Source organism: Lycorma delicatula, chromosome 10, assembly GCF_047948215.1.
Source record: "Lycorma delicatula isolate Av1 chromosome 10, ASM4794821v1, whole genome shotgun sequence".
Taxonomy (NCBI): domain Eukaryota; kingdom Metazoa; phylum Arthropoda; class Insecta; order Hemiptera; family Fulgoridae; genus Lycorma; species Lycorma delicatula.
The window spans coordinates 122,983,355-122,998,739 of NC_134464.1; the positions used below are offsets into that span (position 1 = coordinate 122,983,355).

At 30.5% G+C, this 15,385-nt stretch overlaps 1 protein-coding gene across 1 annotated transcript; it reads right to left on the minus strand.

Moving 5' to 3' along the window:
• Window positions 1-205: 205 nt before the first annotated feature.
• Window positions 206-12,462, minus strand: LOC142331459 (vacuolar protein sorting-associated protein 45-like). The gene is made up of 4 exons (XM_075377383.1): window positions 12,322-12,462; window positions 10,814-11,012; window positions 3,580-3,784; window positions 206-364 (listed from the first exon to the last, which is right to left on the minus strand). Exons 1-3 carry the CDS (start codon window positions 12,412-12,414, stop codon window positions 3,705-3,707), a joined length of 372 nt encoding a protein of 123 aa, XP_075233498.1. The 5' UTR covers window positions 12,415-12,462; the 3' UTR covers window positions 206-364; window positions 3,580-3,704.
• Window positions 12,463-15,385: the final 2,923 nt, after the last annotated feature.

Here is a 15,385-nt window from a genome sequence, read left to right on the forward strand (position 1 = left end):
TAATTAAACGATTAATAATTTACAGTAAATAAATTCAAACAGGAAAAATCAGTATCTAGGACACACATTCCCAAAACACAGACAAGTATTTAATTCCATTATATATGGTCAGCCTAATTTAACACATTATATTTAAACTAAGCACTTATAATGAAAATAATCCTTACTACATACCTATATCATCAGGAATACTAGATGTAGTTGATCGATAAGCCGACAGTTTTCTTATAAACTGTAGTTTCCTCGTAATACAAATTTTTGTGTTGTTTAGTTGCACCAAAACCAGTTATTTTAGTCAGTTATTTCTTATGGTATTTTATTCAGTTGTCTCTAATATTTACCCACTTCTTCTATAAACAGTTCCCTGGAAAAATTTTATTTATTTATTCATTATTTCTCCTAGTTAATTGTACTTAAAAACTAGTAAAACTTACTTATTCTAAAGTTTCTTATTATTAGAATTCCTATATCTAGGTTCGACACAATTGGTTGTTACAGTTTCTTTTAAAGAGAAAGAGACATTAGGTACTCCCGAGAAAAAATTAAGTGTGGGAGTTACAATCACATCATTTTAATTGCAATAAATGAATTAAAAAAATTATATCATATAAAGGCACTGTGCTGTCTATGACAAAATAAGTGAAATAATACTTATAATTATTACTTACTCAAGAATTAACACCCAACGTATGCCAATAAACCTTGTTAACATAAGAATTGAATACAATAGAAGTTTACAGCATTTTAACACTCCAAAATGCTGAAACAAACTTTATTTGTTTCAATGTTTGTAAATAAAAAGTATAAAGTATAAAGTAAAAAATTAATTTTTGCTTAAAACAAAAGGGTTGCCCATGAATGGGATCAACTATATCTGCAATCACGACTCGAATTTTTTTACAATATTTTAAAAACATCGTAATTACTGATATTTCGAACAAGTATCAAATATTAATCTGGATTAGATATGTGGACGATATATTGATCATATATAATCCAATGAAAAATGACAACATATGATTATTTTAAATATACTTAACTATAACAGAGACTTAAAATTCAAGTTTGAAGTGGAAATTAACAGGAAAATACACTTTTCGGGCATTGAAATTGAAATAAATTGAAACATTAAAGAAAAAGTCGTTAAGAGGAAATCAACCATAAATCACACCTCTATACATGAGGAATCTAATCATCCATGATCAAAAAAATTGGCTCTTATAAAAATTTAATTTTTAGGCTGTTGCAATACACAAACAATAATAACCCAGATAAACTCAAAAATGAAGCAAACAGCAGTTTCCAATGGCTTTGCAACATTACAGCAGAATAATAATAAGTTACTAATATATTTCAGAAGAGAGGCAATTCTAATACAGATGACCATCTTTTTTTCTTTTTCCTGTTTAGCCTCTGGGAATTGCCGTTCAGGTATTACTTCAGAGGATGAATGAGGATGATATGTATGATGAGTGTAAATGAAGTGTAGTCTTGTACCGTCTCAGTACAACAATTCCTGAATAGTATGGTTAATTGATTCCCAACCACCAAAGATCCACTATCTACCTGCCTTTACAAGAACTTGGAATTCTCAAATTCCAAATCAGCTGATTTGGAAAAGACGTGATCACTACTAGATCAACCTGGTGGGATAAAGCTGTCCCTCTTCTTTTTTTCTGTTTAACCTCCAGGTCCAACATTATATAGCTGAGCATCTGCTACAATATAATCATACTACACCGACTTAGAAATTTTAGAAACATACGGTAACATAAAAATAAACTTCTTAGAAAAATACTACATTTTTAAATTATGATCATCCAACAAGTATCTTTTGAAGAAGATATTTTGATTAAAGCCCCAGTAAATTACAACTATTCACATAACTCATATGCTGCTGATTTTTATGGTTATTATTCAAAAAATTATATATATTTTCATTTGTTCATTTAATCATAACATCGCCATAATGTCATTAACTTTTGATACGAGTTGTTTGCGAAACTACATTTGAAGGTTTAATAAATTGATTCTTCAACTGCATTTTGGTGTCAATTTAATTTATTCAACTTATAATATTATATCAATTAACACACCGGTTATTGTGTTCAAAAAGTATTAGGATTTTCAAAAAATAAAAAAGAAGAATATATATCTGTATAGAAAAGACATAATGTCAGCTTAAAGAAATAAACATTTGAGATTATCTTTTCCTATAAGCCATCTTTTAATAACATTTAAATTTTGTAAAAGTAACATTCTTTATTCCATCAGGTATAGTGTTGTAATGTCGAGGAGCTATGTAAAGGTAAAACCTACAAATATCTCTTTACTTGGACTTGGGTAGGTTGTAAACCCGCCAACAGTAATTTTGTTGCTTTTTCCAATTTTGATAAAAAAGATTTTTAAGACCTTATAAATTATAGGTATATCTTCGTCACGCATATACAAGCTCTTTCTTTGATTTTTCTATATGAGCTGTCCATTTAACTCCAGAATCGGCGGGTATTCCCAAATATTTCATGTGATCAGTTTCAATGATCCAATTACAAGCTTTACAAATATTTATATGCATTTGTAGAGCCAATGGTTCCTCCAAATTTTATCTTAATTCAAAACCGATTATAACTTAATCTTTTCTGTATTCAGCTGCAAAGAGTTGTACTCAAAACACACGCTAAGCCTCTGGAGATCGTCATGGATCATCTTACAAAGTTCATTTTTATCGTTTGCCCTGTAGCTTAAAGCTGTGTCATCCGCAAATGTGTGATAGCACAGTTTTGAACACCTCCACATAAATCTTTAATGTATACTAAAAAGAGCTCTGCTGAAAGCGTAGAGGCCTGAGGAACATCACAGATGATGCAGAATTTGTTACTCAAAAAATTGCCACCTCTAATTTGCTGGGTCCTGCCTGACAAAAAGCTAGCAAACCAGTCTCCACAGATTTCTCTGAAACTAGTATTTTTTTAAGAGTCTGTGATCGACAGAATCGAAAGCCTTTCTTATATGTAAAAAAAATGCAAAGTATTTTGGAAATAATCTAGACCATTTGTAGCCCCCTCTTATAACTAATTGTCAAAAGCCTTATAAACTAACTCGATTTCACTGAAAAATATATAAACCTATTTCAGATTTAACCTTTTCATCTGCTTGGAGTAGATTAAGCAAACTAATTTAATCAGAATTATTTATTATCAATTCAGGAATAATAACAAACATTTGTAAATGTTGAAGTGTTAAAAAATAGCACTCATATTAAAGATTCACTTATTTTGATTACTTAAAATATTCAAAACATTTTTATATATCACAGTCTGTCATTAATTATGCCTTATGTAATTTGTATTTATATGATAGTTTTACCGTATAAACAATTACTTTCGATTAGGTTTTTGTGAAATTTAATCTATTAATTTACATTTCAATTCCATTATAGGTTTAGAGCAGTTAATGCTAAAAAAATTATTAAAATTAATTTCAGAACGTATAAAAATGTTTTTTCTATTAAACGAGGTATGTAAATCTAAAAATTACAATTTTACTTTAATTTTAATTAATACGAGTACTTCTACTTACTTTTTATTAGCATCCTTACACATCCAAATAAAATAAGATGTAAACAGACTAAACGTTTGACCACTTTTAACACAGTATGGATAGAAACACACTTCAGAAGCTGAAGAAACAGAAACAGAAATGAACTAGACCTTGTGTACGACGACTTCTACATGGTGACAGTAAAAAGTCTGATGGTTCTTGACATATTCAAAACTGCCTTTCACTGGAAAATATTTTTATATGTATTAATTTGATTATTATAAATAAAAACATTAAATTTCATATACCACAACACAATTTATAACTGCTTATAAATATTTCAGGTGGTACTTCAACCGGTTAAGTATTTTTTTCATGCAAGCTGCTAATTTTTTAAACATTCTACCCTCAGTTCAAAACATTTTTTAGGTTCATATATGCCTTTTTATGTTGTTGCTAATGTATTAATATTTCATTAACAAAATTTTAACGCTAAATTATTTTGATTTAACAAAAGTGCTTTTTACACAAAAAAGTGCTACCAAATGTTTGAAGCTAAAGTACCTTGTATTTTTTTACATATATACATAGTTGTTAGGTTTTTCTTTGCAATACTAATAATAATTAATAACAGTTCATTATCTTTGTTTACGTAATAAAATTTAACTACAATGAATCCAAATTAATTACTGTAACTATTATTTTTAGTTTTGGTTAGAAATAGATATTACATGTCTTTATTTGTAATCAAAGATTTAATTTTTATTTTTTATAATTCATATCATGTAGTAACTTCATTAAAATATTGCGGGGAAATAATTTCCAAGAATTTATATTTAGGTAAATTTTTTTCATATTGTTATATATATACACCTTATCTTAATAAGGTTTTTAAATTTTTAGCAGTTCACACAGAGCGCAATAGAGTTTCGCAAATTCTAAGATTATTACAATAGTATTTATTTGAAAATTTATCTCAGGCATATTAATGAAAAACTTATTCTAATTACCTAATAATTTGATTTTCTAAAAAAAGATTTATATGTTTAAAAATTCAACATTGACTTACCTCTTGATGTTAAGAGTATTAAAAATTTCACCATAAGAAATTATTGAAATAAATAATGTAACAAATACTGACTAATTTCATTATGAAAATTATGTCTTTACTAAATCTTTGATTAATGAAAAATGTTTTCCATATTATTATCTTAATTTCAACAATATGTTTAATTTTAATTATTACTATGGTAATTTTAACAAGTTAAAGAAAATTTTAAAATTTTTAACAAAAAAAAATTTAAGTTATTTAATTAATTAAAAACTGCAACAAAATCATTATAAGAACCTTCTTTTAAACTGAATTATTGTTTAGTTTTACAAAAACAGTTTCTTTGTCTGGTTTTGTAGGAATGTACTTTGTTTTCAGTATAGACTGTTTGATTCTCTTCCATTAGAACTGATATGTGAAGTAACACCAAACAATTCAGTTTGTTCTTCACTATGATTAGTATACCGGTGTTCTTTGGTGGTTGGGTTTCAATTAACCACAAATCTCAGGAATGGCAGAACTGAGACTGTACAATACTACACTTCATTTACACTCATACATAATCTCATTCATCCTCTGAAGTAATACCTGAATCATAATTTCCTGAAGCTAAACAAGAAAAGAAAGAAAGGCTATGTTCAGAGCAATTGAACAGGGTAACACAGCGTACAGAGCCTGTGATTGCTAAGTTGAGGAGGCTCATAACCATTCACAGGGGGTCCATATTCATCGAAAAGGAGACTGATTTTGTCAGTTGCAATGACAATTATTTTATACGCGGTCACGGCGTAGGCTGAGGGCTTTGATAAGAAGAAGAACCTAAATAAGGTATCTGCCCTGCAGAGGAGAGCTATGATAAGAATTATGTCTGCATATAAAACGGTATCAAAAAACGCAGTAGAAGTCATAGTGGGAATAATCCCTGTCAGGCTTTTGTTCTGATGCTCCGACAAGTTAACTGTAGGATACCTGGAACTGAAGCTAAAAGACAAATGCTTGAACAATGGCAGGCACAGTGGGAAACATCAGACACTGGACGCTGGATCAGAAGGATAATTCCCCAAGTCAGCATATGGATAAACAGGAGGTACGGAAAGGTGAACTTCCATCTCACACAACTGTTAGCTGGATATGGTGTGACTGGGACCAACCTCCATATTCTGGTAGGCAGATGACTCCAGACTGCCGATACTGTTACGAAATTGACTCAGTAGAGCAGTCGATAGTAACATATGTAACATATGAGACAAGATTAGGCACCCATCTGGGATAAGTAATTGCATCTGGAAAACACGCTGCAGTACATGCTAAAAGGAAAACATGAATGGAATACTGTAGCCTCTGGATTACTGTAGCAGTAACCAGAATAATAACAAATCAAGAAGAGAGATGCTAGGTAGTGGGGTGGGGACTGATACTGGCGGTAGGGAAATACTTGTATTTCCCAACAAAATAATTGTTTGTTTTTTTGAGCATGAGAGGGAGCGGCAAGCTCCCTCTCAGAGTGTGAACCACCCTCTCATGGGTGGCATACCCATGAGAGGGTGGTTCACACTGAAGTGGGACGCTCTTGATGAGTGACCGGAGACCCATTGAGTTCAGTGGAAAAATAAAAAGAGTGGAGACCCAGCTAGATCCCTTTCTTGGGGGGGAACTGGTTTGAGACATGGCACAAAGAAAAGACACAGTCCCGACCTACTGGGTGAGCGATCCCCACAGGGCACTACATTGCCGGCAATGTGGTGCCCTGTGGGGATCGTGGGGGGTCTCAGGAGGTTACAGGCCACGCAAGCACTGAGGAAGCACAATCCATATTCTAGATCATGGATACTGGTGCTCTTTGATGGTTTGGTTTCAATTAACTACACAGCTCAGGAGTGGTCGATCTGAGACTGTACAAGACTACACTTCATTTTCATTCATACACATCAACCTCATTCATCCTCTCAAGTAATATGTTAGGATGGTTCCGGAGGCTAAACAGAAAAAGAGAAAGATTTTTCTTCCTCTCAAAAAAACAAACATTTTTGTAATACAAATAAAACTGATTTTAACAAAATTATACTTTATCAAAAAAGGTAAAACACTACATTTATACTATAAAAATTTGTTATTAATTTAGAATTTTCTTTAAAAAAGGTACATGTTATATATATGTAATAGACAGTAGATATGAGTGCAATAATAATAAATAAACAATTTTAAGCACTCCATATAATAAGCAAAAAATAGAAAAATTTATTACAAAACTTTTACCGGCTTGATTTTGTTGTTTAATAAATAATTTAACCTCAACATAATTGTGACAAAATACATGCTCGATTCTGTTTTAAAAGTTCATTTGTCTTCCTTTATAAATTCCATTTTCTACATGCTCTTTCAATAGCAAACCAAACTTTGTTGTTGGATTTGAGATTAGGCTAATTTTGTTTGAGAATAAAAAGATTGTAAACGGTACTTTAAATTTTATTCAATTTTTTTTTTGTCTTCAGTCATTTGACTGGTTTGATGCAGCTCTCCAAGATTCCCTATCTAGTGCTAGTCGTTTCATTTCAGTATACCCTCTACATCCTACATCCCTAACAATTTGTTTTACATATTCCAAACGTGGCCTGCCTACACAATTTTTCCCTTCTACCTGTCCTTCCAAAATTAAAGCGACTATTCTAGGATGCCTTAGTATGTGGCCTATAAGTCTCTTCTTTTAACTATATTTTATTCAAATGGTCTAATAAAGAAATCAATGAGATAACAGCTGACATAGTACAACTGTAAAAAAGATTCTTATAATTACATGTAATTTATATAAACCTTTGTTGATCTGAATCAAGAACAATTCCAAAAAGTCTGATTACCGGGTTTCAACTGTGTCTGAACTTGACTAGACAGAAAAGGTAAAAAAATATGTTTGATTTTTCAACATTTACACCTACAACTCTATGAAAGCTCTTCTGTCATCAATATTTGTAATTTTCAGATTTTCTAAACCCCATTTTGTTTTATTTAATGTGGCTTAAACAATAGTATCATTAGTAATCAGCTGGTAATAATACAGCTGCTGATGCTGCGGCATTCCGGTTCAAACATAGAGTAAAATTTCTTTAAATTGTCCTCTGAAAAATGTCTCACTCCTGATAACCTTTAAATACAGCAGAATTCTTTTTAATGCGAAAGGGGAAGTCTTTTTTCTCTTGAATAACCTTTATTTTGTAAATAAAACATTTGATTAGAGTTTCAGCGATTTGAATTTATATTTTGTTGATGGGATATGATTCTTTCTTAGACTAGAGATAATTTGACAGCAAAACAATAAATTTTAGTATGGATTCAGTACATTAAATTTTTTCTGACACATAATATATAATTTAAAATCGAATCTCAACTCATTATAAATTAGGTTGTTTCTGGCCTGTAATGATGCTGGAATAGTTCTTGAAAAGAAATTATGTGGTAAAACTCTTTGAAAAGAAATTAATACGATTATAAAATATACTCTGCATTCTGCATTTTTGAGTTTACTTTGACATAATTGGAGAGGCTGAACGTACCAGAATTGTTAGGGAACTCGAGAGAGCGATTCCTTTCTTGATCTGTGAGTCAACTGGATGACTCCCAGAGAATGGACTATCATGGCTGGCTTCCTCCATTTCCTCGCCCTGAGCAGAATGGTTGAAGGGGTATAGTAGAGTAGCAGCACCCCGCATGGCTAGGGGCGGCCTGGGCAGTTGATTGGCCGGAAACCACCGGGTTGCTCTAGTGGTAAATGCGTCTTTCCCAAATCAGCTGATTTGGAAGTCGAGAGTTCCTGCGTTCATGTCCTAGTAAAGTCAATTATTTTTACATGGATTTGAATACTAGATTGTGAATACCGGTGTTCTTTAGTGGTTGGGTTTCAATTAACTACACATCTCAGGAACAGTCAAACAGACTGTACAAGACTACACTTCATTTACATGCATATATATCATCCTCTGAAGTATTATCTGAATGGTAATTACCGAAGGCTGAACAGGAAAAAGAAAGTTGATTGGCCGGAGGTAGGTGTATTGGCATCGAGCCACGGTTAGTTAATAAAAGTAATGGTGATTACTGTTAATGTTAGTCGTTGCACTGCTGAGGGCATGGGTTCCTGAGGCAACCATGAGGTGTAGTGTCGTTTTGACAAGGACAATTTTTGAATGAGCAAGCATCACTGTCAGCGGGATGGTGACTGCACCTTCTGGCATGTCGAAAGGGATTTTTTTTTTAACAGACTACAAAATTACAGCAGTTTAACTGATGTTCCATTTTTCTTTATATCCAGTTATTAATTAAAATTATGATGAAACCTTAAAAAAAGAATTAAATAGCCTCTAAAAAAAAAAGAATTGCACTGAAAAGGAAATATAATTCTTTCTGTTTTACTTTCCCGTCTAGATAGTGCCGTAGCTGTAGAAGGAAAAGTATTGTAATCGTTCAGATTTGGGAATTTTTTCTTATTTCTGATATTAAAATCGGTGATTATAGGACACCGTTTGAGACTACTAATGACATTAAAGCAAATTCATCACAGATGTTAAAGGCTATTTTAAATGAAGCTATCCAGGACTGCTTTGCTAAGTGGAAACATAGCTGAGAAAAGTATGTGAATAGGGATGAGGAGTACTTTGAAGGGGACAAGGATCAATAATCTGTAAAATTAGTAATAAAGATTAAAAAAATGAAGTTCAGGTATTTTTTAAACACACCTGTATATAATTCCTACTAATTTTCTACAAATAAATTACAACACAAAAAAATTAATGTAGATAAGAATAAATTTTTATATATTAAAATATTCAATACTTTTTATTAACTAATTTTTAAGACATAACTCTTCAAACATAAGCGCTATTTTTTTCTTTTGTAAAGAACACCACCAATGGTATACATCAATATTTGCTAAGTTTTGTCCATTACAGTGGCTACGATATAAATATATAATGTACAAGTGTATATACAGTAATTCCCCATCCTATTTTTTCTAGAACTCTTAATTTGGAGAACCCTGACTAATGCTACATCTCTTTTATATATAACCTATTTAACGTATTATAATATTACTATTTAACCTATTAGATATTAATCTACTTCAAAATGTTGACCGTCATATTATTTCAAATATACTGGATTCAACATTTATTTTTACTAATACTGTAATCATATGACACATCATTTCTATGTAAAATCTGATGGCAAACAATGCACATAAATATCTTTATCCGATTCAAAATATTAGTCATTAAAATGACTAAGCGATTGGGGGTGCTTATTTCTTAATTTCTGATATTAGATTTTGACTAATAACAATTAAACCAGGTAAAAATAAAATTTACTTAATTTTTCTAAAATTTGAAACCATTCTGGTTAATTTTTGCAGTTAATGATAAAAAAAAATTGAATGTCAAAATGAAATCTTTCAACCTATAGGTTAAAGTATATTGAACAACTTCATTGAAGTATAAGAGTAATTAAAGTACATACTAGCCAGAAAGTGTGTATACTTTGACTGCCTAGAGGTAATAGTATATTCCATCTTGTATTACTCTATACTTGTAAGGATAAGAGGGTTAAGGTATTGATATGCATTAGTTTCCTGATCTTCAGGTCTTCAATATCTGCCACACAGGTTTTTTAAGCACTGACTTTTTCAAATAAATTTAAGAAAATGATCAATGAATGTAAAATACATCAATAAATCATCATGAATGCAACTGTTTTTGATTATATTTTTTCTTAAGTAACAGAGTAATCAAAGAAGAATCCTCAATTAGTAGGCTTTTAATGGCAGATACCTTGAAATTTGATAGGGAAATCCTGTCTTTACCATCAATTTTTACATAGAAATAACATAAGATATGAAAATAATGCTAAATTAACAATTACAGGAAAACATATGAAGAGGAACTTATTTTATATATACTCTCTATATAAATGCACTCGATTAACTGTTGTTAATGTGAGAACAGAAATATCAGCTGGTGCAGTAGACAGTCACAGATTGCAAAGATGATAAAATCATCTTATAAATTTTTATAAAATTTATAAAATCTGGTTCTATTTGTCATAGCAGAAGTTTATATTTTTAAATTATTAGTTAATACTTATATTAGTAACCTCTACTATTATAGAAAAGTAGTAAAACATGCGAAAAAAAAAGGCGTATCACTATAACAAATAAAAAAAATATATATATATACATACAAATATAATATACTCCATATTTTGGATTCCTTAATTCATTTGATAAAAGAGCAACATTTTCTTTGGTGGGTCTGAGATATGCGATACATTTCAAATGCTTCATCGGTTCTAATTTTCCACCAGAATCTAATCGTTCAAATAAATAAACCTCTTTTTGTAATATTTCTGATTGACTATATACCATGCTAACAATACTAGTCTGCAACACAAATACAAAAAGATAACTAGATATCATTAATCATTTTTAAATTTTACGGTATATTTATTTTTTAAATTCTGTCAACTCAGCTTTCAAAAAATATATGGAAATTCTGCTTCCAAAAGATCTTTTTAGAGATAATTGCAAAGTTACTTCATAAATGGAGTTAGCATTGTACTTAATTGACCGAAATTAAAAATCCTAATTATAAATTAAACTCTTAGTTAACCTTATAGATGCAGAAGAATAATATGAATTCTGGAAGGAAAGGAGAACAAGCAATACTTTTGGGGTTATAAGAACTACTTGAGAGGTATGTAATAAGAAGTAAAAAAATGAGGGTATATTTATAGATATGGAAATAACTTTTGATTATGTCAAATTAAATAAATAATAATATTAAAAGGCTTAAAATAAACTGTAAGATAAAAGATTAATTAATGAATTATGCCTTTATTAAAAAGTTAAAGATAGATAAAAGATTAATTAAAGAATTCTGCCTTAATCAGAAAATAGCTCTGAAAATAAAAAGATGCTCAAACGGAACTAGGAAGAGAATAAGGTAAGGTAAGAAAAAGTACATGGAAAATATGATAAAATATTTGGTAATTATTTTGAAAGATGACGTGCATTCAGAAGTCAATAATGTTGATATATGTTGTTGTTTTCATCAGATGCCAATTGTAAATACACAAAAAAGTTTTGCTTTATTGTAGTTATTGAGTAAAAAGAATTTAAAATAAAAAAATTACATACTCCTGTAGCGATGAGGGTAATGTTTTAAATTTGTATCAATACTCTTGTGTTTACAATTTTTCTATTTTGTATAACACATGTTGAATGTTTACTAGTCTTTCTTAAATATACTTCCTTGAAATTTATGTTGAGTGATTTCAGTTACTGGTAGATTGTAATTAAACTTTAACGTGATTAAATGAGTTTCTAAATTTCATACGATATCAGCAAACATAACCTAATACTCACATACAGATGATGTGCTCTTTTTTTTAGGACATTAAGCAAAGAATATTCAACAAATAATTTCAAAATCAAAAGTCATCGTATAAAAATGACAAAATATGGTATGAAAATGAACGTTATGTAAACAAAGAAATGTGGTCAATTTTATTCAAGGAATTCCATTCTCTTATAACACTTGATTACAAACGTTAAATATTCTGTTGTTTTAACTTTTTTTTTTGGATCTAGTATGATAAACTGAATTTTTGGATTTCCGTAAAAAATCTACACTTCTTACAGTCAACTATAAAACTAATTGTACTTAATAAAACACTCATATAAAACTCACAGTTTGTTTATCCATCAACAAAACTTTCATTCCAGGACCACTTTCTTCTGCCATTTTAGTTATGTATGACTTTACAGCAAATATAATATTCATTTTAAATTAAGGTTAGCTTAAATGCACACCAAACAAAAATTATACAATCTTGACAGATAGTAAACAAATCCTAACCAAAATCCTATACCAGCTGATAGATTGATCAAATCGTTGTGACCAACATTGAAATGAAACTGAATTACTTTTTATCTAATTTGAAAACATTTTTAATAAAGAGAAAAATTATAATTGCAGTTTATATTCACAATATTTATCCCAAATTTAACTAATGAATATTATTTAAAAACAAGAGAAAAATTTTATAAAAACTTATTGAAAATACCGTGAACAGAAAAGAACAAATATATAATTTGTGTGTGCATATATATATATAAAGAGTCAGTATGCGAGTTTAATTTAAAATCAAATATTTAATAGAGAAGGTTTACCTCTAGTACTAATCGCAGAATCTTACATTTAGTTAAAGTATTATGATGTTGGCAACATTAATTGACTGTAATGGTGTTATTTTTAAATTTTTTTAACCCCCGCTACCACCGTTAGATATTCCTTCAGAGGTTGAGATAAATGATTCGTAGTGTGTGAAAATGTCATGCCTACCCAGGATTAACATTTGCACTTTAATTATTTTTAAATTTTAGTTAAATAAACTCTTACTGTCGTTTTACAAGTTTGTAGCGTTGTTTTTATGAAAGGAGAAAAATAATATGTTTCATATTAATCTAAGCGTTAGATGATAATATAAAACTAACGTGCTGTGCTGTCCTTCAGACACAAATATTTAATTTATAAATATAAACGTAATAAAAATATTATATTTATATAAAACATGTCCTGATGGACTTAAATTAACGCCCAGCAAAAAATATTGAAGATAAAATTAATGAAAATTTGTATACGCGTTCTTCTTAAGTTTTAAATGCACACTAAGAAAGGTTTTTTTTTTAATCCGCGTTTAAAGGGTTAAAATAGATTTTCGATTATTTTTTTTAAATCCAGAAATTTTTTAATTTTTCTGTAACAAATGAAGATATCAACTTGATTTTTGTTGTGTATAATCTTCACGTGAATATCTACAAACAAATTCTAGATTTTTAGAAATTTGATATTGAAAGGGGTGAAGAAAGCCAAAATTGTTTCCATAATGATTGTATCTCATTTCTGACTATACTAAGCGAAGTATTCAATCGAATTGGGCTTGCAAATACTCTCCAGATAAATATCTAAAAACCATTTTCTGTTTTTTTTATATTTCAATTTTTTAAAGGGCGCAGGGGCTCAACCAACACAACCACCTGTTACTGTACATACAACGCGACTGTACGTACTGCCTCCAGTTACTTGGCTAAAATCATAAAAGTAATTTAAAAGAAAAATTGGAAATAAAGTACAGTCAATTCCTAGTGGTGTTTGTAAAGTAACGCTAAGAACTGGGCAAAATACATTTTTACCTGTCCAAAAGATGGGTAACTTGTTAATTACAACTACTATTTTTAAGGAGGTCAATTAAGGAGGTTTATAAATTGAACAGGCTTTAATTTTTAGTTATCATTATTCTCACAAGCATGAGTTTAATGAACACAGTGCTCGCTTCACTCGCCCTTCCCAGCTCGTATGTATATATAGATTAGGTCAAAAAAAAGGAACACACTTTGAACTGTAATAGAAAATTTATTTTCCTACCTACAAGGTTAAATTTTGTGGGAAAAGTCAAATTTGAAAGATATGTGCACTTTCTGGTAAAACTGATTGTTCAAAGCGATGGTTAAAGTAAATGTTCAAAACGATGGCCTTCAGCCATACGTTTCTGAGTACAAGTTACGACTGACTTGCACCAAAGTGCAAGCTATGTCCTATCTACCGGTCTGGTACATTTTGATCCAGATATGTTCACACATACCTGTGATAGTGCAGCAAGGCTTGTTGGTAATAAAACATGTCATTAGTGTACACTGCATGAATAGAAGGGAAAATTAAATCGGCCGGCATTATTAGATACTTTTCTCCAGTTACAGTACTTCAAAACAGAAAGGCCCAAATGAGTCCCCTAGGAGACAAACCATACCGTACATTAACACCAGGCAAATTCAAGCCTTTTCAACAGTAATGAGGGGATTATCCTCAGCCCAGTAGTATACACAATTATGCCTATTGACATTTCCATTAAGTTTTAATTGCGCTTCATCTGACCAAAAAATGCTACCCATCAATCATGGTTCACATGTAACTGTCCCCTCATCTCATCGTCCCTTAGCTTTTGCATCAGCCTTGGAATGTACACACCAGGAATGTTGCCTTTCTTCAGAATATGTTGCACACTATTAGCAATTGTACCACTCTCAAGCAACCTTTGCCTTAAAGATTTTTATAGTGAATGTTGAAAGTTCCAGCACCGCACCTGAGGATTCAACATTTGTAGCCATGTGAGGTCGCTTTGATCGGCCTTTCTGCATATCACATTTGTCCCATGGACCTCAAATTTGTCTCAGGGGGCAACCCTTTTTAAACATTTACTTTAACTACCGTTTGAAACATTCACTTTAACCAGAAAGTACACTTATTTTTCAAATTGGATTGTAGGGTTATTTCTCCCAGAAATCTAACCTTGTAAGTAGTAGAATAAATTTTCTATGACAGTTCAGTGTGAATACATTTGTTTGACACACACACACGACAGTTTTGAATCTGTTGCGTAATTAAAGAACACAACCGATGTTTTTATTTAACTCATATATATTGTTAACAGTGAGAATGATCTTGCATCTGAAGTTTATATATTTAGTTCGATTATTATAATATATAAAATAAACGGATCGATAAATTATAGGGTAGTATTAATTTTTCTACAGTAAACAGTATGAAAATAATAGTCGTGAGAGGATAGCTCTGTCGGATAAAAGGTTCTGGGTTCGATTTCCGACTGTTTGGCATTATCTTACGTTATTATCAAAATTCATAACATCAAAAAATGAAAAAAAAAGAATATAAAAAAAATGCGTGACTAGTATGA